The 24,739-nt window shown below is 35.7% G+C and overlaps 1 protein-coding gene across 1 annotated transcript; it reads right to left on the bottom strand.

The window, feature by feature from the left end:
* Positions 1-531: 531 nt before the first annotated feature.
* Positions 532-24,739, bottom strand: LOC137397046 (tryptophan--tRNA ligase, cytoplasmic-like). The gene is made up of 9 exons (XM_068083330.1): positions 24,576-24,739; positions 24,217-24,300; positions 23,969-24,077; positions 23,077-23,196; positions 9,708-9,890; positions 6,472-6,685; positions 4,149-4,322; positions 3,715-3,855; positions 532-1,115 (listed from the first exon to the last, which is right to left on the bottom strand). Exons 1-9 carry the CDS (start codon positions 24,628-24,630, stop codon positions 936-938), a joined length of 1,260 nt encoding a protein of 419 aa, XP_067939431.1. The 5' UTR covers positions 24,631-24,739; the 3' UTR covers positions 532-935.

The raw sequence follows: 24,739 nt of genomic DNA, 5'->3' as shown, positions 1-24,739 counted from the left end.
GAGCTATTCATCTCGGTAATGTTACGCAATCACCCGCAATTATGCAAAGCCGTTGGGTATTTGCTCCCATATAGCGACATATATCAGCTGGCAAACAAACCAATATCTGGCCTAATTGGTATTGCGATGGACTGGTGAACGGGAGGGTCCAAGATCAAATCTTCTTCGGTATAGATTCTTTAATCCAAGATAGTTATAGCTAGAGCGACACACGCACGCACGCACACACACACACCAAAATTGAGAAATACATATGTATATGTATATATAATAATATATATAACATATTGTATAGTATGTATATATAATAATACAACATATTGTATAATAAATATATAATAATATAACATATTGTATAATATGTATATATATAATATAACATATATATAATTATATATATGCATATTATACAGGTATAATACTGGTAATAATTCCAAATGACTGGAATCTGAACCAGTCATTTGGAATTCATCTAGTACTTGATGCTTGTTCTGTAGTTATAGGAGATGGCTGAGATGGTGAGACTGCAGGCCAAATGTGCGTATAATGTATTGTCATAATAGTGTTCTATTGAAATAAAATAGAACAGTTTATTGGTCTAGCAGATATAAATTATGAAACACTAGCGCTGCTTACCCAATCGGTATGCTTACATCGCAGACTGCTGCTTCACAGTTGTCATAGTAATCCAAGAATAAATAACTACGCAGAAAACGGCATACACTTCATAACATACCGCAAATGGAAAACTTCCATTTCAAAATGGCACTGAGGTAGAAACTAATCATGAATTGCTATCAGTGTCATCTGCCTAAGATAGTGGTTCTATTTTACAATTAAAAAAGAGACAAGATAAAACAATATGCGACGTCAGAGACTAGTCAGCCAGGTGGCCCTTTGTCACAAGACCAGATATTATTATTCTCATGCCCATGTCAGCTAGCAGCGGTAGGGTTACTCGGTGTGTAATTCAGCTTACGGGGAGTTGTGAACTCTTTCACCGTCTCATCAGTTACTGCCTTCCTTCTTTCTCTGTGCGCTCCGATTAAAGGCTGAAGTATTTCAATGAGCTCTTTCTTGAGGTATCCAGTAAGCAGCTCTCCGGATGTGTAATCCTAGACAGAGATCATTACTAATTCAAAAACTGCTTCATCAGTCTAACCTTGTTTTACCTAAACGTTTGTCATTAGGTCTCTAAAAACTGTGACACTTGAGGATAGGCTGGCTTCTAGAAGGATTCTGCTACACAGCACAGCTACACAGCAGTATCGTAAAATCAGCGTGTGTTGATATTATTATCATTGTTATCATCGTTGATGTAATCACCATGTTGCCAAGCACTAAGTATGCTGCATAGCTGTTTATAAGCTAATATGAAAAACCATGCTGCACACACATACATGCGTCGCACGCACACACACACGTACATGTGATACACTAGAATTTAGTAAATAATTATCTAAAGAATATTTACTTCAGTACAGCTGATAACGGTGTTCAACATGAAGTAAGGAGCTAAGTCTATAATAAATAGTTTTCTTTTAAAGAATAGTTTATAGACAATATAAAGACAGTAGCTTTCAGCTTCCATCAGTTTTAAGGATGCGGCTTTTCCTCTCACCAGGATATACTCTAGAAGCCTGATGAGGGAAAAGGTCTTGTGAGTGTATGCTTCACATGTAGCCTGGGCATGGCTCTCTTGGGGGTGGGGAGAAAGAGAGCCTGGGACACATAGCAACACCCGGGGAAGACAACTCTAAAAGATGACTTCTGCAGTCGCTAATATCACAATCCTTATTTCCGAAGGAGTATCATGTGACGGTCTTATTTATGATCTACGCGAGTATTATGTATTATTTTTAATCTGAATTGGCAGCAAACAAATGCTAGTTGGTAAGTATGAAATGTTGGTTGCATAATAAATCAATCACGAGAGTTATATTATTTCATATGTTTAATAATGTTTTGATTTAATTATAATAAAAAATTAAATCAATTGAATAAAAAAATTTCACAATAACGATACAAACATAGCAAACGAATAGCAATAGAACAACAAAAATGAATCGTATGCTGCTAGTAAAGAAAAGTTTATCTAGTAAAAAGTAATCTCAGTTTTATTTTACTCGCGAGTATTATGATTACTCGCGACAGTTATTATGAACAACTCGGACCTACCACTACAAAACGGTGTCATCTGAAAGCAAATACTTTTTCCGAAGCCAGTCGAAAGAACTATAAATTGGTCAAACCTGCTGTTGACCAATGTTGTAAAGCTTGAGACTGTTCTGGTCTCAGTGTGACTATGCCTAGCTTTGATAGATGATTTTTGAATCGCTCCATTTTTTTATCATGGTATGAAATGAAACTGCAAACATGAAAACGCAAGGGAATGCAACGTTATCGTTTTGTTATCAAACGGGGTATTACATAACCACCCAACCTATCAAAAACATAGGGTTTGGTACTAGATCAAGTCACGTGACCGTGACGATAGGCTTTTAAACACGCCACATCTAATACATCGTGAGATCTGAATCTATCGACACACTTCCATTAGTATCAGTCTGAGCGTCATATGTAACATATGTCGCTCGTTTTGCAGAAGTTATCTTACCTTTTTTTCGCTATGTGTCCCAGGCTCTCTTCTCCCCCCACCCCCCAAAAGAGCCATGCGTAGGCTACTTCACATGCAGCTTAGGCAGCACAATCAAACATTAAACCATAACTGTCACGTACAACTTTTATCATATTTTCTAGGTAAATTAGACACGCTGATTCCAAATTTGTACTCAAAATAAAGATTGTTCCACTAACCTTCAAAGTCATTAAGGCTTTTTTAAAGCGTTTCAATATCCATCTCGAAAACGCAATCGGCATAACAAGCTCCACCCATAAATATGTGACTAATCCTAGCTTTTTCAGGAATGGAAGTTAGGGATGTTTAGTCCGATTTAGAATAATAGAGATGGGTGTCTTAAAACCCATTATTAACCAAATCCAGCCTGTAAAATATTTTCAGTCTTTTATGAAAGGTAGATAAACTATTTAAAATTGCTCGTAGCTTGTTACAGGATGTTTAAATAGACTGAACGCCGAGTAAAATGAGCTCAAAAAGCGCGGTTTTATCACAAGCTAGCGTAGTTATCGCGCTTTTTTTTAGCTCAGTTTTAAATATGCAAGGTTAAATAGCTTATCTACCTTTTAGAAAGGACCGAGATTATTTTTAAGGCTGAATTTAGATAATAATGGATTTTAAAACACCCATCTCTATTATTCTAGATTAGACTAAACATCCCTAACTTCCTTTCCTAAAAAGCTAGGTTGCGTCATGTATTTATAGGCGGAGCTTGTTGTGCCGATCGTGTTGTTTTCGAGACCAATATTAAAACGCTGTAAAAAAGCCTTCATTACTATGAAAGTTAGTGGATCAATCTTTATTTTGAGTACAAAATTGGAATCAATGTGTCTGATTTACCTAGTAAATACGACAAAAGTTGTACGTGACAGTTATGGTTTGAGAATGGCATGACAAGAATGAAATGAATGACTGGTTCTTACAGGTTAGCCAAATACATTGCTATATTGTATTATATTACTTGTACAAGCTGTGCCTCCCCTCTGGACTACACAATAAAAGTATAAATACATAATATGGTAAACTTATTATTCTAGTAGAATATTCAACCAACCAACCAAGTAGAGTCAACCAACCTTCCTTATCTGTTCCAATCTCTCATCATCCTCCAAAAGAAAAGTGAGATACTGGTAGGAGATATCAACGTCGCAATTGCCCCCTTTCTCGCGATGCTCCTCAGTTGTGGCTCCACCCCCAGAGAATGCATATTTGTTTATCTAAATACATATACTAAGTACAACGCTAAAACGATGTCAACACCCTGTAAAAAGCATTTGAAATTAATATTTTTTCATGGATCAGGAAATTATTCCTGAAAATCGGCAAAAAAAGAGGATAACTGTGGTAACTGGAAAAACATCCAGAGTGCTCGCCAGCAAAATTCAATACATTTGCAGCCATCTAGTTTTTTTATACACAATTCCAAATATAGTGGAACATTTCCCAAATGTAATATCAGATGGGTGTCTGTGGACAGTCTAGGCTCGATTAATAAAAGATGGAGAAATACCTTAGTCTTAATCTGTTTGTCCGTGTCAGTGAGACCAATAGAGGAATTGGGATCACTAGCGGACATTTTGGTCTGGGCTCCTTGTAAAGCAGGGAAAAATGTTGAATGCAACAGGGCGGGCTTTCTAAAACCTAGCCTAGGAGCTACATCCCTCGTCATTCTAAAGTAAGGGTCCTGTAACAAGGTGTGACTTGAGCTGAAAATACTGTTACATATCTGGTGCAAACATAAACAGCTGATAGAGTTTGTTGAGACAGGTACGTGCGTAATACAAGACCAGAGCAGTAAGTCAGGATGATAACAACCTCAGTACATGCATGTAGGTAGCAATACAATCACTTTGTTTTCATGCGTCACAAATTTGCACCGAGTTTCGATGATTAGGAGTTGTACTATAAAGATCTTGCTAAAATTCATGATGTATCTCTCAAAACAACTGGTCAAATGTGACTCACTTCTGAGTCAAGGTCACTTTCAATTCATGTGTAGTCAATTATCAGATCTAAAAAAGTAATTATTTTGGTTATCCTTGTTCGTGCAATTCATCCTTGGCATGTAAATATTAATGTAAAGGCAAAAAGCTAAGCAGCAACAGTAGTGAGTAGCGGTAGAACATTTCCGTAACAGATACCCATGTGGTTGTGAAATGAAGTGTGCTGAAATTTTTTACCGCCGCAGGGAAGAGTTTAGCCGAGTATTAACAATTCGAATCCATCAGCAGTGAATGTTTCTATGTCGAATTTGAATGGTAGTCTCGCAGCATATGCTTTCACACAAATTTAGTGAAATGATGTCAAATATTTTTGGATTCTACCATATTTAAGATTCGGAGTGGAAGCAACTCCAAACCCAATAGAAACATGGAAGCTCAGTGGTAATCATTGAGTTTGCTTCTACAGTCATCTACAATAACTAACTAGCAATACAATAGATAGATGATTATAAACCAAATGTTAGTGGAAGCTTATGCAATAACAAGTGACTTTTGTTTAGCACCTGAAGTAAAATATTTTACTGTAGAATTTTAGCTCTAATGATTAACTTGTAATCAGAGCTAAATAAGTAACCCCTAACCCATTTGAATCGTGGAAACGCACTGATAGACCTGTATATTGGCATGTGGCCAAACACTAGCTGATTACTGTCAGAGTCGTATAGCTCTACAACGGCTCGTGACCAAAACCGGAAGCAAAAAAACCTGTTTCCAAACAAGCCCGATCGACATACTGATCTATAATGGAATATTCATACCTCGCTCTCAATACCTCTCTTTTTTGCATTTACTTTACGATTTAATAAAAAAGTTATTAGTAACATTTTGTAGGAAATTTTGTCCTCTTTCAAATGGTGTATGATAAAACAATTAATTTCAGAGCGACTACCAATGGGAGTAATTTTTGTTAGTTAATGTTGCGGCCTCTCCATTATAACTTGTATAAAAATAGTAAGGGTGGCCTGTTTATTTGGAAATGAGCGGGCTCCCATATACGCTTCCGTTGGTAGCGGGACTCTATGAAGTTCTACGGCTCTGACTGCTGCAAGTGTACAGTTAATCTGCCATTCCTGAACCTTTCAGCAGTACATTTTCACATCATATGTTTGCTATTTGTTCACGAACGCGCTAGGTCATATATTTTCTACCATTTTATAAAAAAGGCAAAGAGAAATCCAGATTTCATTTTAGTTTTTATAAACAAAACCTCTTCTTGATGCTTTTAGACATAAAACCAAATGAAATCTCCAACGAGAAAGATACATGCAATTAAAAGCTGATAAAGCAACCAGCTCTACTGACGAGTAGCAATAGCACGATCACAAACCGTGATAAAATTGTTCACAAACTGATCTGCGTTTACATCGACAAATACTCCGCGACATAGCGTTCTCTTTATACATGTATAATGCAGTCACTGGATGAAAATGACAAAACTAGTCCCGCAGAAACCATCATGAAAAGAAATAAAGATTCCATGAAAGCCAATCGCCAAAGTGCTGCACGTTATACGACTGTTGTGGATGCATGACAAAATATCACAAGCATTTGACAGGGACAATGTTTCCCAACATATCTGCGTTGCTTCGGCCTAGAATGCACATAGTCACTGAGAGGACAACTCCGAAATACTGTGATGGAGCGGGTATTAGCCTTTATTAGCTAGTTATATAATAATTTTGCTAATAATGAAGGTCAAAGTTCAACATGCTAGGACTACCATAAATTGTTAAACAAGCGTACATGTGGCTAAAAGATTAACAACACCTTTGGTTATGTTTTAGAGATAGTTTTAGAATGCATTCACATGAGATTCACAAGGTCAAATACCTGATCGATAGCGCAAGGGATGAGACACTGTATGTCCTTCTTATCACCAAATATGTGAGGAAAAGAGCTGCTGAAAGAGGGAACGGCTTGTATGGCTGGGAAAGCAATCTTTCCTATACAGCTGCTGTCATCGAAGCCGAATATTCCTTTAGCCTGGTTGAATGTGACACACCTCTGTACTCGTATGACATTCCTATAGAACTCTGGCACAGAACTGTAAAGAGGAGACATATTATTAGTATAACCTGAAGCTCCGCCTCCCACAAAAATAATAAGACACTGTAAGAGGCACCTTGAAAAGCAAATTCAGTGAAAAGATTTTTGACACATAAATTTGTAGTCAAGCAAATGGAGTCTGTATGATATATAGCTAAAGCTGATAAACGTGTATAATAACAAATAATTCCAATACACGTATATACCCCCATAAATTAATACTTTTGAAAGAACAGAACTAGTATATTGGGTATTTAGTATTTATGCTAGATTGTCTAAAAATCTATAAAGAAACTCAGCATCCGAGAAAACATAGTCTCGATAAAATATCTTTGTAAGATTTGGTAGATATTATATCTATACACTTTCAGTATGTTGGTGAAAGTGAACTGAACCCAAGTTCCTAGGTGCAAAAAAGAAGGGTTTATGGAAAAAATAAGCTGAGGAGACAACCCTTCATTTAGTCTTAGGAGACACGAATTTTTTGTATTTGAGAAATTATAACTGAAGAGTTGTTTCGTCTTGGTTTTTGAAGCTGTTTATATGTAAAATAACAAAACAGGTGGTGTTCATATGCTAGTTTTTGTTAATGCATCACTTAAATTTTTGCATTGAACAAACAGCATCAACAATTATGCCAGCAGACATGTTTCACGAGCCTCACACTGTAACCTTGATTTTAATAGTTGGAATTTTATCGCGCGGTCAAGGAAGTTGAGCTGAGACACCTTAATACTCAGCTAAGTATTACTGTTAATAATAATTATTAATAATTACCGCATTTAAATTACTAATTAGTAATTACTAATTGTTATCTCTGTTACAGAAATAATCATTGTGGGAAACTATCTCCATATGACTAGAGAGTTATCTACCCTTGATTAGATTATTGTAGAATGAAGCCAGATCAGAATGAGTGGGTAATACACAGTTTGTAATGCGCAAGCACAAAAGTCAACCTATTAAAAACAGACACTAACCACTTTGCGTCGTGTTTAACATAATGCATAGCGTCAACCCTGACCCTGTATAATAGAAAAGCAAGAAGCATAGACCTATTAATTATACGTATTATACTATAGTAGTAACTATACTTTATATATATAAGTATAGTTAGTAGGTCTATGGCAAGAAGCAATAAATGTCATATATATAATTGTGAAAAGCCTTCATGTGTACAATATATAAAATATTCCACAATTATTATAATAGATGCAGGGGCGGATCTACTGTGGTGCATATGGTGCAAATGCATCACCATAAATATGGCAAAAAATTTAAAAAAAGATTTAAAATCCATCAAAAATTGAGTAAATTACAATTCATTTCACTGAGAACTTGCTTTGGGAGGAAATCAACGAAAACGGCCTAGTAGAGCTCGTTATAACGAACCAGTTTTAATAACATTGACCTGAATTTGTTTAGCTTATAAACAAATGAGAGTGGTCCCAATAAACATCCCCAATTGAGCCACAACTTTTTCGAAAGAAGTACTACAAGCAATTTTAAAAGCAAAATGTCTCAAAAGAAAGGTCAAGAATGAACTTTGGATCATTTCTTTCGACGACAAAACAACAATTCAAAAAAGTATGTCCTAATATGTCTGTTTTATAATAGCATCATTATGTAGCTAATACTACGAAACATTTTTTATGGTGGTTTGCAGAAATGATGGCTAATTTCTGCACAGCCAAAACAAATGGCTGTTAAGGTTTTGTGATTGATTTTGTCTTGATTTTATGTTATTGCATAAATGTTTGTTAACTTTCTGTTTACATGTAATCTTGATATACATAGTATAAGGAACATTATAAAACCCCAATTTAATTAATCATATCTAATGTCAATTATTACCTCTAAACTTGTTGTTTGCTGCAAATAAATGATTACACTTTTTTGGGCTCAAACACACCTCTCCTTCATTCTAAGATGCCTAAATTTCAAAAAGTTCCGCTAGTGCGGGGCCAAGTGAGGAGGTCGCCCTGCGCACCCCCTCCCACTCTAGATATATTACACAAATTTTGCACCACACACTTTTTTCCTAGATCCGCCCCTGAGATGATTAAAGAAATTACAAGCAGCGTCTTTACTACCCACTTAAAGAGAAAACCATGCTTAAAAGCTGCTCTCTTGCTAAAAACAGCAAATAAATAGGATCGCCCATTCCAAAGAAATTCCACAATGCTCCCTTGTTAGGGTGAACATATTGATGAAAATTAAAACTTAATATTTTGAAACATGGGCAAAAAATAATTTAGGGAGTTGTTTGCCCCTGATCCCATGCTGCCGTAAACTAGGCTTTGTAGTTACGATATGTTTCTCTGCACTTTCAGTTTACGTAAGATTATGAAATTTTTGTAGTTTTGTGCGTCATACATTTTCGGTGCGAAATTCCGAAATTTCAAGTCGATTGGCTTATCAGTTCTTGAGATGTCACTGAAATACCGAAGCCACTTCTAATCATCTGGGAAATGTACGATGTCTGCTGACAGAACATTACTTTCTCAAGAAAAAAATAGACAAAACTAGAAAGCTTCTTCCCTCAGCAACAAAAGCTTCCCACTAAAATGATTTGTCTATTAATAACAAATATACATACAATCAGACTCAGTGGACTGCATTCACCGTTTCTTCAGTTGCCTTTAAACATCACATGCTTAAGAGTGTGAAAAAAATCTGTTTACTCTATTTGATCTTTGTTTTTTTCCTTTGAGTTTTGCAAGCTCAATATGATATTTGGTACAAAAGGAATTGTGCTATTCCAAGTGCTTTCACAGTTGACGAGAAGTCGTTAATAATTTCATGGTCTAGGATGAAGGAACTGGCTTCTATATACAAAACAAAGCATCAAAGTGTTAAATGAAAGAATACAAAAGTAATACAATATAAAAGCGAAGTTCATTTAAACTTTACCTAGTCCAAGTTAGCATACGATAGGTAGCGGTTTCACTATAAATTTTTTAAGAGTTACCAAGCCTATGTTGAGCATGTTGATGAACTAACCAAACAAGACGACTAACCTCATGTAGTCAAAGTCTGTGAATATAAAAGTCTTGGCGGGGTCAAAACCGATCGCTATAATATCTTTAATGTTCTCCTTGGCCAGTCTTCTGCACTCCTCTAGCTTGAGGTCCTTCCAAAGAAACTTCTCATCGTCGGTCAATTGTATGACAAGAGGCACGTCGAAGACTTCCTGCAGCCACCTACAATAAAATCGTCAGTCATATCACAATGTAAGTAGTGTAGATGAGTCTGAGTATCGATTCGATTTGAACGACAGACTTTTTAAAGCACTAAGTGAAACTGTCAACAATGACATGCTGATATTGTGCTGCGCTGACTTGAATGCCAAAAACTGAGTTAGATCGTTAAGCTTGCGAATTCCTTTTAAGCTGAGACTTAGTTAAAAAACAATGATGCTAATGCAGAGATTAACCATAGTGTATTTCATACAGCGAAAAATGAAGCTTATATGCCACGGATCAACCAAATATAGATATATAGTCCAACTTCCACTAGCAAATAGATACATTATTGCAAAAAACCATGTAAAAATGAAAAAAAATACAACCAGGTAATTTCCAACATGTAATGCTCAAAATTGCTTGAAACAATGCGGTTATCTAATGAAAGTGTAGAGGATGGTGAAAATTAAAACTTGAGCATCGAAAAAACATAACATTTATCTTTACTATAATAAGAGCTGTGTCCATCAGTTTGAAGCCACAGATAGATGTGGGAAAAAAGGATTGCATTGTGCAGGATTCAAACATGTGACATTAGCCTTAGTAGACCGACGCTCGTACCCTCGCACCAATCAACTAATTTACTGCATTCCAGAATTAATGTGCACACAGTTATTACACATGATGATCTTTCATGTTGCACAGGATTGCCAGCGTGCTGAATATAATAATAATAATGAGCCGGGTTGACTATTTCATCCCGGAAGCAATTCAGTTGGTCACAAAAACAGTGATTAACGTTATACTCCACTAAATTGGCTTGTAAGAACCATATTGAGGTTATCTGTCTTATCTGTGTACTAGAAAGATGTAACAGTGAAGTTAATCTAAACTTTATCTAGTCTGAGTTATATTATGATAGGTAAAGACTTGGCTGCAAAATCTGAGCATTTTGAAAAATGGGAAGTATTAACATACGCACTATCTAGCAAGAATTACCAAATCAGAGACAAAGAGTATATCAATAATAAAAGTAATAACAAAATAAGACAAATTGAAGAATATTTAGGATTGTATTATACACTGCACATAAATTGTATTGTATTCTACAATAATTGCTTCATTCTTCGCAGAATAACTTCATGAACATTGAGTGGTAATTTGGTGTAGGACGATCTCTCACCTAATCTTGACGGCAACTGCAAAGAGTCCCCTACTTTTTAAACATGATTTACAAGTTGTCAGTTTGTGCAGCTAAAATAAGCCTACGATTATCAAACCGTGTTGATCTACTTGAAAATCTAAGGCTAAATAGCCTTGTTAGTTTCCTGTTTCCAAGCAAAAACAAAAGCTATTGTAAAATCATGTCGCCGAAGTACGTCTTTTGAATGACTTTCGTACATGTAGCCTTTGAGAAAGTAACTACTCCATTAAAGTTTATTTCTCCAAGCTGGTTTCGAATCTAAGAGGTTCATAGGTTAATACACCACTTTTTTCAGTTGCTTAAACTATTGACATTACTTCCACCATGTTACTCAAGATAGAACTAAAATTTAAAACTTCACAATGCAATGCAGGAGTGAAAGACGAGGCCTGAAATAGCAAATCACCGAATACCAAAAAAACTAACTGCATTTTTGTTCATAGTGATCAACGAATATGAACCATAGCAAACCAAAGGTAAACTAGCGATAGGTTCCATGATTATAGCACTGCAAATCATCACATCGCTAATAAGTTGGCATCCTGGAGAAAATCATTCGACACTGAATGGATCTGGTCTGACGTTTCGGATAATTCATAATTTACGCAGCTCTATGGATTGGTTATTGGCCAATCAAATGTGATCACTCCCAATTATTGAGCACTTGGCTGTCACTACTGAGAAATAAAATTGTGTACACAATGTTCACACTCAGAATCCTTCGATGTTAATCAACCAATCAAAAAGGTTTTTTCTAACTCCTAACTATGTATACTATACAATGCCTCAAGTAGTTAACTCTATGTCGTACGAATGTCATTTTCATATAAAGGTAAATCATCCTAATTCATAGTTGGTGTGACAATAGGCAAATAACTAATTGACTTTAAAAAAAAATTTGTAACTTGAGTATTTTTACCGTTAATGTATTAAAAATGACATTTCTGTTTCTACAGGACTGTTTTTACTTCTAATATTGCATTTCTCCTATTGCAGGGGGAGAGATATAAACATATAATCTTTTCCTTTCATTATTGCTGTTTGTCATGACCAAACATTTTTTTAAATAGATTTTCTAAAAATCTATATAATCATCACTTCTCGATATTCCCACGACCAAACAAGAGTGAAGCGATTGATTGGGAGATTTATGATAAATGCACATGTGCACACAACTCCTGAAAAATTATCCGTTAATAGCCGTCAACAAACCCTTGCAACGAAATCTTATCAACATATTTAACTATTTTTCAGTAAAGTCGTTTAAGTATAATAATAATACAAAACGCATATAAACCTATTTAAATATGTTACCAAGCCTTTGAAAGGTTACCGCAAATTCCTAAAACTTACCCATCTGATCGGATTATACACAAATAGACAGATTAATTTGGACGAAAATCGCCACAAAACGCTTGAAAAGCTTGGTTTAATAAAAGTTAAGACTGGAAATTGAAACGCAAAGCGACAGAGAATAGAACGATAAAGTCTCGCGCATTTCACGAAAAAACCGTGCACTTTTCACCAGTCTATAGCATTGTCGAATTGACAAAGGTTTTGGCAATAAACATAGGAGTACAGAAATCGTTTCATTCTTGCCGATTTCAATTTTTTCATTTTCAATTTCATTTGCTGACACATTTGAGTACTGAAATGACAACGATATTTTTTAACGGTTCTTATGAGATTATTACAATAATTAATTATGAGTTTGGATGACTACAGAACAATGACTACGTAGTACAGATTTTCTAAAAATCTAACGCAGCGTAAGTAAAGGGAATTTCGATGATATTTTTTCTAACGGTTCTGATGAGATTATTACAATAATTAATTATAAGTTTGGATGACTACAGAACAATGACTACGTAGTACAGATTTTCTAAAAATCTATATAAATATCACAACTTCGTGATATTGTTAGCTATGACGTTTTAAAATGTAAACAAAATTGTGCATTGGTATGCAATATAGTATTATTACTATATTAATAATATTGGTTATTCTAATAATATCAGTGCATTTTACTTCTAATATTGGCCAATATTGCATTTTTCTTTTTGCAGGAAGAGAGATATAAACATATAATCTTTTCCTTTCATTATTGCTATTTGTTGTATATAATAACACCCACACCCAGTACATTACAGCTACCATTGCAGTTATCCTATTTGACTGCTAATATTGCATTTCTCAACCATCAGTACCCTTTCTTTTTTCCAATATTACTTTGGTTGTGGGCTGTATGACAGTGGAATTTCTAGTGTTAGCTATGACGTTTTGATATGTAAACGAAATTTTGCATTGGTTTTATATTATTACTATATTAATAATATTGGTTATTCTAATAATATCAGGGCATTTTACTTCTAATATTGGCCAATATTTGCATTTCTCCTATTGCAGGAGGAGAGATGTAAACATATAATCTTTTCCTTTCATTATTGCTGTTTGTTGTATATAATAACACCCACACCCAGTTCATTACAGCTACCATTGCAATTATCCTATTGCACTGCAGTGTCATTTAACTGCTAATATTGCATTTCTCAACCATCAGTACCCTTTCTTTTTTCCAATATCACTTTGGTCGTGGGCTGTATGACAGTGCAATTTCTAGTATGATTTTAGTTTGTTTCAGTGTTGACGTCAGAAGTAGAGAAATCCATAGCAATTATCTACAGACTCTAATGCGATCACCTCCTGGTAAAAATCATTATCATCAAAAAATAGTGAAAAACAATATGTTAGCCTCAGTAACTATTTTAAGTAAGTGCAATTTGTGGTTATTATCTGAGAGAAAATGTAACATTATAATGTACTACATGCAGAGTTCTTACCTTCGAGACAAATGTGTAACATAAATGCTGAATCTAACTTGAATGAATTTAGCTTACTAGACACATACTTGATGGGAGTTTTAGTATGTATTTTAGTAACCTTCAAATTTTTAACTAAAATTGTATCGCTTATCTGTTTATGAACCCCTTTTTACCATAACGGATAACGCTGAACTGAAATGGCGAGCAATGAATACTTCTTAATAACGTTTATACTGGCTCATAGGGAGTTAAGGATGGAGTCCAACTGATTGTTTAGTTAATAATAGTTTATTGAGTCATAAACCATAAACAATTGAACCGTGAAAACTAAACAAATACATGGAGATTAATAACATAATAAACATGAAAGTATTTAGCGAGAAAACCTATTAATATCCTATATAGAATTGATTAGAATGATGGTAAGCCGCAATACAATTAAAACGAATTCATGAATTCGAAAAATTTATCGGGCAAACAATAAAATGGGACATGAATGATATAATATATTATGAAAAACATACCTCTTTGGCTTATTCCTAATTGAGTGAGTAATCCGGATATGATTGCAGAAGATTATATATTGTAATAAGATGACATACTGCGTCTGAGTAAATAATTGAAGTCAAAATGTACGCAAACAGTCAATAGTGTAGTCAAAATTGACTACAATATTCGGTTAGGTGTCTGACAGAGTTACTGGACATTAAATGAATTTGCTGGTTCCTATTCTTGATTTTATACAAAACTAACAAAAGCATGTTTTTATGTTGAAATGTTGTTACAAGAAGTATGAATCTCTGGTTTACACTTGAGATCTATAAAAAAGGTACTATTTAAAGATAAATACACATGAATAAATGCTGCTAAGTTTCACAAGGTGTTTTCCTTGTTTACTGGTTAATTGCACTACGCTATATAATAGATATGCTGCTAAACTACTATGGTCAGTGCAACAGGAACTGGCTTCATTTATATAAGGTGAATCATGATGGCCCAGGATAGAGGCAATGAATTGGGTTCACTAGACTCCCACCTAAAATTTAATAATTTTACACTATTTTTCACTAAGTCGTATTTACAGTTTGTTCTCAACCAGAACCACAATCTTTGCTACTGGTCTATCTAGGTGTTGCCGTTTGTTGGTGCCTTTACGATAGTCAAGATTGGCAATCGGCAACCTAGCAGATCTAACTAAACCATATTTGACTTGTTACATTGTACAACTTTGGCTAGTTTCCACTCGTTTCTAACAGCATCACTGTCATTTACTACTACAGTGTCTCCTACATTAACACTTTTTGTTGGTTTATTCCATTTTTGGCCTTGTTGCAGTGTGCTTAAGTAGTCAATATGCCACCGCTTCCAAAACTCATTGGCAATGTACTGAACTTGCTTTTAGCGTTTTCGGGAGTAAACATCAGGTTCAGAAAATTGACCAGGTGGAGGTAACACTACATCGGATTTCATGGTCAAAAGTAAATTTGAGGTAAGAAAGACCTGTTCATCCGTGATGGGACCAAGCGGTCGAGAATTGACTATTGCCATTACATCAAAAAGAATAGTGCGCAAAGTTGCACTATCAAACCTCCCACCATGCCTAAGGAGCAAACTCTTCAAAACACTTCTTACTGTACGAATTTGCCTCTCCCAAACTCCACCCATGTGAGATGTATGTGGCGAGATGAATGCAAACTCAATATTCATGGACTGGTTTGGTAGTTGCTTCTGCAACTCCTTTGTTAATTCCGACATGGCGCCTTTGTCGTTTACAAGGCGTAGGTAGGTGCATTGGCCATAGGCATATGAGCTGGCATCAGAGAAATGATGCAATTCTGCTTCGGTGACTGATCCAAATCCTTCAGGTTTGTAACACCGTTTTATTGTAACTGTGCTGAGCATACGTAGATTGTCTTTCCACTCATTCCAACTTTCCTGGAGTTCTGGCCCAATGGGATCATCCCAGTCTTTCTTTGATTTACAAAAAGATTTGAGAATGAGTTTTCCTTGCAAAGTAAAAAGAGCAATGAACCCTATAGGATCGTAAAGAGAAGCTATAGTAGATAGGATACCTCTTCTGGTATTTACACTAGCTATCTCACCAACCTTAAATTGGAAACAATCATTTTCAACACCCCGTTGTATGCCAAGGGCTCGCTCTGTAGGAAGAGCTTCCTTCCCTAAGTCAATATCTAGGATGCTAGATGCTCGTTTCTGATGAGCAATAGATTTCATGAAGTCTTTGTCATTGAAGATAAATTTGTGCAAGAGGATGTTGCCACTTTCACAGTTTTGTTGTTTGATTGATGAGAAGTCTGGCTTCTTCCGTGGTACTGACGCTAGTCAGTCCATTATCAACATAAAAATTGATTTTTACAAAAGAGACAGCTTCTCTAGCAGCTGGTTCTTCATTACGATATTGATCAGCAAGATATCGAAGACCAAATGTAGCACAAGCATGTGAAGATCGGCTTCAAAATAGATGAACCTTCATATGATATGAAACTATATTACCGAGAACGTCAAGCCACAAAAACCTCAGATAATTTTGAAAGGGTGGTAACACCCGAAACTGATGGAACATGTGCTTTATGTCACACTTGATCGCAACATAATCCCGGCGAAATTGCATCAGGATGCCTATCAGACTATCAATACGATCAGGGCCTTGTAGGAGATAGTCATTGAGACTACAGTTATCTACTTTGGAGCTGCCATCAAAAACTACACGAATTTTATCGGGTTTCTTTGGATGGTACACTGTGGAATGTACCAACTTTGTGGGCTGTTGAGTTCTTTTAGAGGAACTTGTTCAGCTTCATAATTTTCTATGATCTTGTTCATGAATGTTTCATACTGCTTTTTGTAATGTTCATCCTTAGCAAACTTTTTAAGCAGCAAGTTCAGACGATGCTTTGCTGATGGTAAGGTGTTTAGAGAGCTTGGTGTGCTCTTTAATGGTAAAGGAAATGCTACGTAACCTTGTGAATACCTATGTGTACTTGCTTTCATGATCTAAAGAAATTGTTTATCTTCGACTGACAAACCAATTTCTGAGACTTTGATGTCAGTGAAGTCTGTGCTCATGACCTGAAGAACTTCCGTTTTTGTATCTGTTTCTATGTTGCTATAAGTGTCCTTCTTGACCAAGAAGTTCACCATGTTTCTGGTTTTAATATGAGGAGATGTTATCTCCTTGGTTAGTACCTTACGACATATGCTTCTGTCATTCATTTGGCTCCTACAGTTAAAGTTTCCCATAACTACCCAGCCTAGTTGTTTTCATAGCAAATGGTTGTGTCATTACTTATGACATTTTTCACTTGACTTAAATGCTAGAGGGCAATCATAACCGATAAGTAGACCTACTGGTGTATTAACATCATGATCTGAACCTATTTCTGCTGCTACTTGCCGCAGATGTGGCCAAGCATTGACAGATTTCCTGGTTGGAATATGCTCTTTAATTGCAGGTATTTCATCTTTTGCATAAGCTGGAAGAAATTTGATTATTCGTTTTGAGTCTTGACCTCTTACGCTAAGTCCAGTAACTTTTTGACACTTGATAGTTGAACTTGAAGATGTCATTGTTGCTAGGTTTAGTATAGTGTCATTTTTGGATGCATTTGTTGCATTAGCTACACTTGTGGTGACAAAGGAAGAACTAGATTGGCTATCAAGCAAGGCATAGACCAAACATTTCTTTGTTTGGTTCATTTGCGCTAGACACCCACACAGGTATTGTCATCGATGCAGCTTTGACTACAGATGGAGTTTTTAAATTGTGAGAGACATGCTTCTCTTCACTTGCTTCATGCTTTGGGTCGGTCTTAGACACTTGGCTGTCATTGTGCTTTTTATCTTTAAAAGCCTGATTGGACTTTGAGCTGGAAGGCATGTTGGGACTATAGTTAGTCGGATATTCTATGTGCAATGATGTTGGATGTGATTTGGTACATTTTGAGCATGTTGCTTTGTTTGTACAAGTTTTTGATCTGAGTTGTGCTGATGTTTTCTAAACATGAAAAGCATAGTGAGTTAATTTTGACAAATTCTTGTTTCCTTTTGTGTCGCTGTTTAGCTAGATTACAACACTCAGTGGTGAGATGTTGTCTTGGTTCACTGCAAAACTTACAGAAGGAAGTTTTTTGCTGTACTGCACTTATAACTAAGGCTTATTGTTAACTGACAGTGTAGTTTCTGTTGTGTTGGTCTTAAGAGTGACCTTTCTATCTTGTTCCGCAAAGGTTTTGTCATTTGCATCTGCTAGGTTTATTGCCAGCATAGCTTTGCAAACTATTTCTGCTTCTTCAGCAATAAATGAACAAAATTCAGCAAATGATGGATATTTGCTTTTGTACGTTTGTCTGGCCTTATGGTTGTGCGTACTCACTGGTTGTGCAGCAAGTCAGGTAGCTTTGCTGCCATTTTTCTGTTTTCTCTACTATCATTCAGTATTGAAAGTTCAGGCACACTAGCTAGAGCTGCTTGACATTGGTTTAGAAAGTCGGAAAACTTTCTAAGTCAAACACAATCTTTGAAAGTTATTTTAGGCCATTGATCTATTTTGTCTCTAAACTTATCTGCTATAAGCAGAGAATCTCCAAATCTGTCTCGAAGTGTATGTTTTGCCTTTTTGTAGGCTTTTGGTGATTGCAGTAGGAAGCAGCCATCAACAGCTTCTTTCGCTGCACCGCTGACATACTTTTTCAACTGGTGCAGTTTTTCAACTGTTGTGCCATTTCTTTGATCTATCAATGTATCAAAGGCTATTTTCCAATCAGCATACTCTAGAGGATTTCCGTAAAACACAAAAGATTCTAGAGGTGGTAAGCGAGATAAGTTCATAGCAGATGTGATAGAATTTACCATACCATTTGTCAATTGTGGAGAAATTATTTTATGACTGTTTTCATTTTGGCTTGGTACTAAGCTTTTCAAACCAGGATTGGAAGTGACTTGTGATTTTACACTAAGTGGAGGTTTTGTAGAAGGTCTGAGCAACACTGGGCTCAAATTTGTCTCCTCTTGCTCTTCATTAATGGCTCGAAGGAATATATCCTTCTTTCTTTTTTCAGCAATAATTTTTACTTGAATTTTTGCCTGTTCTATTTCTGTTCTTTTTTGTTGCAACTCGTGTTCCAATTTTTCATTTTCAAAACCAGCTTGGAGTTCTACTTTTTGTTCAGCTATTTCAGCCATTTTCATACGTAATATGGATACGCCACTGCGTGACTTGCTAGAACTTGATCGAGATTTTACTGAGCCTGACCGATAGCTACTAGATCGGAAGCTTTGAGCCGTGGCCCCTTTTTGAGACCTAGAACTGCGAGCAGTATAATGTGAGTTGCGCTGTGATGTGTTTAAAGCACTACTTTTTAGTGGCTTGCCACTATGTGAATTCTCCGTGTCGACATGCACTGCTTCAAGCTTTGATTGTGTAACACAGTGGTTCCCAACTACCTTGGAGCCATGGACCCCCTGAGCTCTTTATCTAAAAGCCATGGACCCCTTTATAAATATCATAATGCATGTTGTTTATAACAATGCATTGCAAATTGGCATGCATTATAAATTAGAATAATATAAGAGTCAATAGATTTGACATGTTTTTATTTATTTACTTATATAAAGCAATGCAATACTAAATTGCTTTGACTGTTAATTTTCAGTAGTCAGTTTGTTAGTGGGATGGATTGTACTTCTTATTTTTCACCAAATTCTCAATCTTTGGGGAAATGGTTGACAAAGCGCATCGCATGTCGTCTTCAATTCCCAGGTGGTTTTGTTGTTTCGATTTGAAAACAACCATGGAGGAGAAAGCGGACTCACATAAGTATGTAGACACAAATGGGAGCAGAGTTCGAAGGGCGTGTTTGGCTGTCCGTGGATATGAATGAATCATGGAAGGCCAAAATTCTTCAATGGTTTTATCTTCATAAACATCTTTGGTTATTTTACGATCTGCTGGTTCCATTTTGTTGTCAAATAAATATAGTTGTCAAATATTGTCACAATTATGATAAGTCAGCTGCCGTTAACAAGCATTCATGATATTAATAGTCGCCATCGTGAAATGAACCCAAATTTGGTTTTACATACCGATTTTGAGTATGAAAACTACACTGTACAGCTTTGCCGCTGTCCCATCTTATTGGTCAGGTCAAACAATGTGACAACGATAAAAGACTGCCGTTTTATATTATAGGTAGAAAAATATTAATTAAAAACTAGGGAAAAAAGGCCGTTGTTCGAGTGATATCGGGTAAATTATATTTAAATTTAAGCATGTATACTATTACTCCTACCAATCTGAAAATTGGTAAAAATAAGTAAGTTGAAATGTTTTATTTTCCATGGATCTTAGTATATCGCTGAAATTGAAGGAAAGAGAGAATTACGTGTTTGCTGGTTACAGGTTATGTTGTTTTGTAATACTAACTAGAAATCAGGTACTATCCAGCGATTGACGCACATAGGTGATAAAAGTCTAGACCCAAAAACCTAATTGCATTAGCCCCGAAACCCAGGCTAGCACAATCCCAACAGACTTTGATCATTAGACCCCGCCCATATGATAGCCGTCGCCTATCCTTTTAGGGTTTACATCATTGATCCAACCACTATAAGACAGAAATAGCTGCAAATAACTAGCTACAAAAACCAAAACTGGCACCAGCCTGTGGACCCCCTCAAAACTTCCTGTGGACCCCTAGGGGTCCATGGACCACCAGTTGGGAACCACTGGTCTAACACCATTGTTGCTTATTAGTGCATGTGATTCTTCGGTGCTTTCTATATGTGTTTGAGCTGATGGCTCTTTTGTCTTTACAGCTTGTTCAGATAGCAATTGATCAACACTTTGTAAAATTAGACTTCTATCTCTAGCAAGTCTATCTATGTCTTTTACTAGTTGAGAATCATGCATTTCAGAGATCTTCCTAATGTTAGCAAATTCCTTGTTTATATGTTCAGCACATTTTTCTAGAGTCAGTTTGATTTCAGATAATCTGCTAAACTCTAAAGCATCTTTCAGCTCTTTCAAGAGTGCAACATAAACCTCACTTTGGATTTCAATGCCACTTTTCAAACTATCTGACAATATTTTAGTTTCAATTCGGGAAGAATGTCTTTTGGTATTTGTTTGGTCTATGATATCTGACTGAGTTGTACAAGTGCTTTGCTATTCCTGACTACCATCGGAAATGCTGACTAATGTTGAGTTAGACTGACTCATTGTAAACAAATATTGTGGTCACTGAGTAACAATGTGGGAATGCTGCCTAAAGGAGCGTGCAAAGTCTGCTAAGTCAATTAGGCCCTATGCGTTATTTCCCTAGTAAAATCTGTGAAAGCTTGAAATTCTAATTGGTCTAACAAGCATTCCGTAACCATTCAAATGAAGTCAGTTTGCTGTTGCTTTAACCACTTACAAAGGTGATAAACCTACCTTTCTATGTAACCTCTACCTTACTTAAGAGACAAAATTTAAAAATACCTTTATACACTATTACTCTATTGTGTACACTATATACAACGCAACGCTGCTAACTATTTGTCCTGTCTAGGTTTTCACTTATCTTAACATGAATTCCTGCGTGACTCTCCTGGTCTTTACAGCTTTTCAGGTGTCTGAGTGTCCTTTGATTTGGGATCTTTGGTTAGTGTTGAATTGTCTCTTTTGGTATGCTCTTCCTCTAGTTTGGGAGGTTATGTTGAAAGCTGTTTTATAGGTAGGTAGATTTCACATCTTACACTTTTGGACAGATTTCGCTCCTTAGTCCAGAGTTTTCACTTTACTGGCTCATAGGGAGCTAAGGATGGAGTCCAACTGATTGTTTGGTTAATAATAGTTTATTGAATCATAAACCATTGAACCGTGAAAACTGTAAACAAATACATGGAGATTAATAACATAATAAACATAAAAGTATTTAGCAAGAAAAACTATTAATGTCCTATATCGAATTGATTAAAATGATGGTAAGCCGCAATACAATTAACACATAAAATGCATTCATAAATCCGTAAAAATCTATCGGGCAAACAATAAAATGAGACATGAATGATATAATATATTATAAAAAACATACCTCTTTGGCCTATTCCCAATTGAGTCAGTAATCCTGATATGAACGCAGGAGATTATATATTGTAATAAGATGACATAATATTGTGTCTGAGTAAATAATTGAAGCCAAAATGTACGCAAATAGTCAATAATGTGTAGTCAAAATTGACTACACGATTTGGTAAGGTGTCTGACAGAGTTACTGGACATTAAATGAATTTGCTGGTTCCTATTCTTGATTTTATACAAAACTAACAAAAGCATGTTTTTATGTTGAAATGTTGTTACAAAAAGTATGAATCTCTGGTTTACACCTGAGATCTATAAAAAAGGTACTATTTAAAGATAAATACAGATAATGAATAAATGCTGGTAAGTTTCACAAGGTGCTTTTCCTTATTTACTGGTTAATTGCACTACGCTATATAATAGATATGCTGCTAAACTACTGTGGTCAGTGCAACAGGAACTGGCTTCATTTATATAAGGTGAATCATGATGACCCAGGATAGAGGCAATTAATTGGGTTCACTACAACGTATATAATCAGTACAACAATCGCCAAATCTTAATTTAGGAGAAACTTTTGTTGATATCGTCAGAAAACAAATTCGCCTTAGTATGGCAAAACGAAAAAGTATCATTTTTTTATATAGTTAAGCCAAAAATATTTTATAACAATGTCATCATAATCTGCAGGCGCAATGTATACAGTATGCAGGGTATACAGTATATGGTAAGAGCAATGGAATTGTAAGTTCTGCGTAGCTTTGTGGTTAGATGAAAAAGTTTAAAAACTTGCCATTCCGATCGTCGTGAGCTGGAATCCAGCATGATGCGAGCTTTTCATTCCAAGATTTTAATAGCTATAGCTGAACAGACCGAATCACGGAATCGCAGACGACACACAAACACTGATAGTTCTATATATAGATATTGAAGCACACCCAATGTCGATGTGTTGAAAAGGCATATTCTCAGCATTTGACAGGTATGTCAATTTTCAAGTGTCAAATGTCAATTCTCAGTTGACATCTGACACCTTCCAAAAACTAAAGAAACTAGAAATTACTTTGAATGTAGAATTACAATGTAAAGGTAACTCACTTAGTAAATATGAAGGGTATAAGGTGTCCGATATGCATGGCTTCAGAGGACGGCCCACGGCCTGTGTACAAGTAGAATGGTTTGCCTTTTTCATGCAGCGTCAAGATGTTGTCAAACTCCCTGCAGTAAAACCAAACATTTTTGAGGGCGCCAACACACAGAGTTGTGTTTTCATGCACTTCATTTAATATTAGTTCTCTTCAACCTTCTATGTACCTAGAAACTTCATTTACTTGCATGTATTTTCTCTTGGTATCAAATTATTATGTAGTATATTATTATATATTATTTATATTCACACCTCTAAAGAGAGAGGAATCTGTGCAGACCCAGAATGAGATACAAAGATGGCAGAAGAAGGTAGAAAACAGAGCTACATAAAAGTCAGTGGTGAAGCCTCAACAAAAACACAGTCATTGTCAAAATGACCAACTGCAAAAGAGAGAATGAAAGCTAGAAATTATTAGCCATCAGCACTTTGCTACATTAATGATAGTTAAAAATAGATTATAAAAAGTTTGCGCAGAATTATTGTGAATGGCACTAAATGCAGGTAAGTAAATGAGCTTGGCAAAGTGTAGGCCAATTGCTATCTCGACTTGCATATCCATCTTCTTCTATCTACACCTCCCATTATTCTACTGATTTATATCAATACTATGTAAGTGATTAACATCTTGAATGAACACAGCACTGTGAAAGAACACTATGCACTATAGCACTATAACAAAGGAACACCAGTGACGCATTCATGCGCATGAGTTATATGTCATTTAATGCACTTGGTGACTTAATCACATACATTAATAATAAGCTAAGCTGCGATTAGTCATTCAATAGATGATCAAGATTTTTTTAGAGACGTATAACAGCAAGAGATGTATGCACTAACCTGTGAGAGAAAAAAATTCCTCGTCGAAGAAGATGATGAGCTCTGTGACCTGTCACTGTTTCAAACCTTTCGATAAGTGCTGGTTGTACCTTAGAGCTGCCGAACCTTGCTAAAACAGTTCAATTAAAATATGATAAAATATTATGTAAACTAACTAGCCAATGCTAGTTAAACTGCTTGCTTAAAAATGTAATGCCATAGATCTGTCGTATTAATAAAGCGAAGCAGGACAGTGAAAAATGACATACTTATAAGCTTGTCATAGTCCACTCCAGTGGCAGAAGAGGTTGATACATTCCATGGGTCCACAACATCTTCTATAGCAGACGCAGCTAAAATAGTCAACAAAATGGATTGCTATCGCAGGGATGTGAATGTAAAAACTTAAAAACCTCTTCTAAAATCTATTATGCGAGACAGATAAAATACAACAAATGTTTCATAAGTCTTTTGCCAAAAACCTCGAAAAATGCTATGCATACTAAGTTAATTTAGGCTAACGTGAATAGCTTGCAAACTTCTGAAAGGCCGTTGTTTTTAAGCAAGTAGGAGATAAAAGATAGCCTGTTTGTTGGAAGATTAAATTATTCTTGTAATTATTTCTTACCAACGGCTGAATTATCGTTCAAACTCATTTGCTCAATAGATTTTTCATCCGCCATTGTCTACTTATAAACTCCAGCATGAAACTGAGAAAACCTTAAACAATAATAATAAATTAGTTGCTTATCTACGACTCGTAGTTTGAATGAAAAAATTTATAAGGTGACG

The sequence above is a fragment of the Watersipora subatra genome, chromosome 5, assembly GCF_963576615.1.
Source record: "Watersipora subatra chromosome 5, tzWatSuba1.1, whole genome shotgun sequence".
Lineage (NCBI taxonomy): Eukaryota > Metazoa > Bryozoa > Gymnolaemata > Cheilostomatida > Watersiporidae > Watersipora > Watersipora subatra.
Note: the sequence above shows the minus strand (reverse complement) of the source record. Positions and strands in the feature narration are given on the sequence as shown.

Coding starts and splice junctions, on each gene's coding strand:
- LOC137397046 (XM_068083330.1), bottom strand. CDS start 24,630: ATGGCGGATGAAAAATCTATTGAGCAAATGAGTTTGAACGATAATTCA. Junction 24,301..24,575: donor GAACGATAATTCAGCCGTTG/GTAAGAAATAAT, acceptor TGACTATTTTAG/CTGCGTCTGCTATAGAAGAT. Junction 6,686..9,707: donor ACAGACTTTGACTACATGAG/GTTAGTCGTCTT, acceptor TCCTCTTTACAG/TTCTGTGCCAGAGTTCTATA.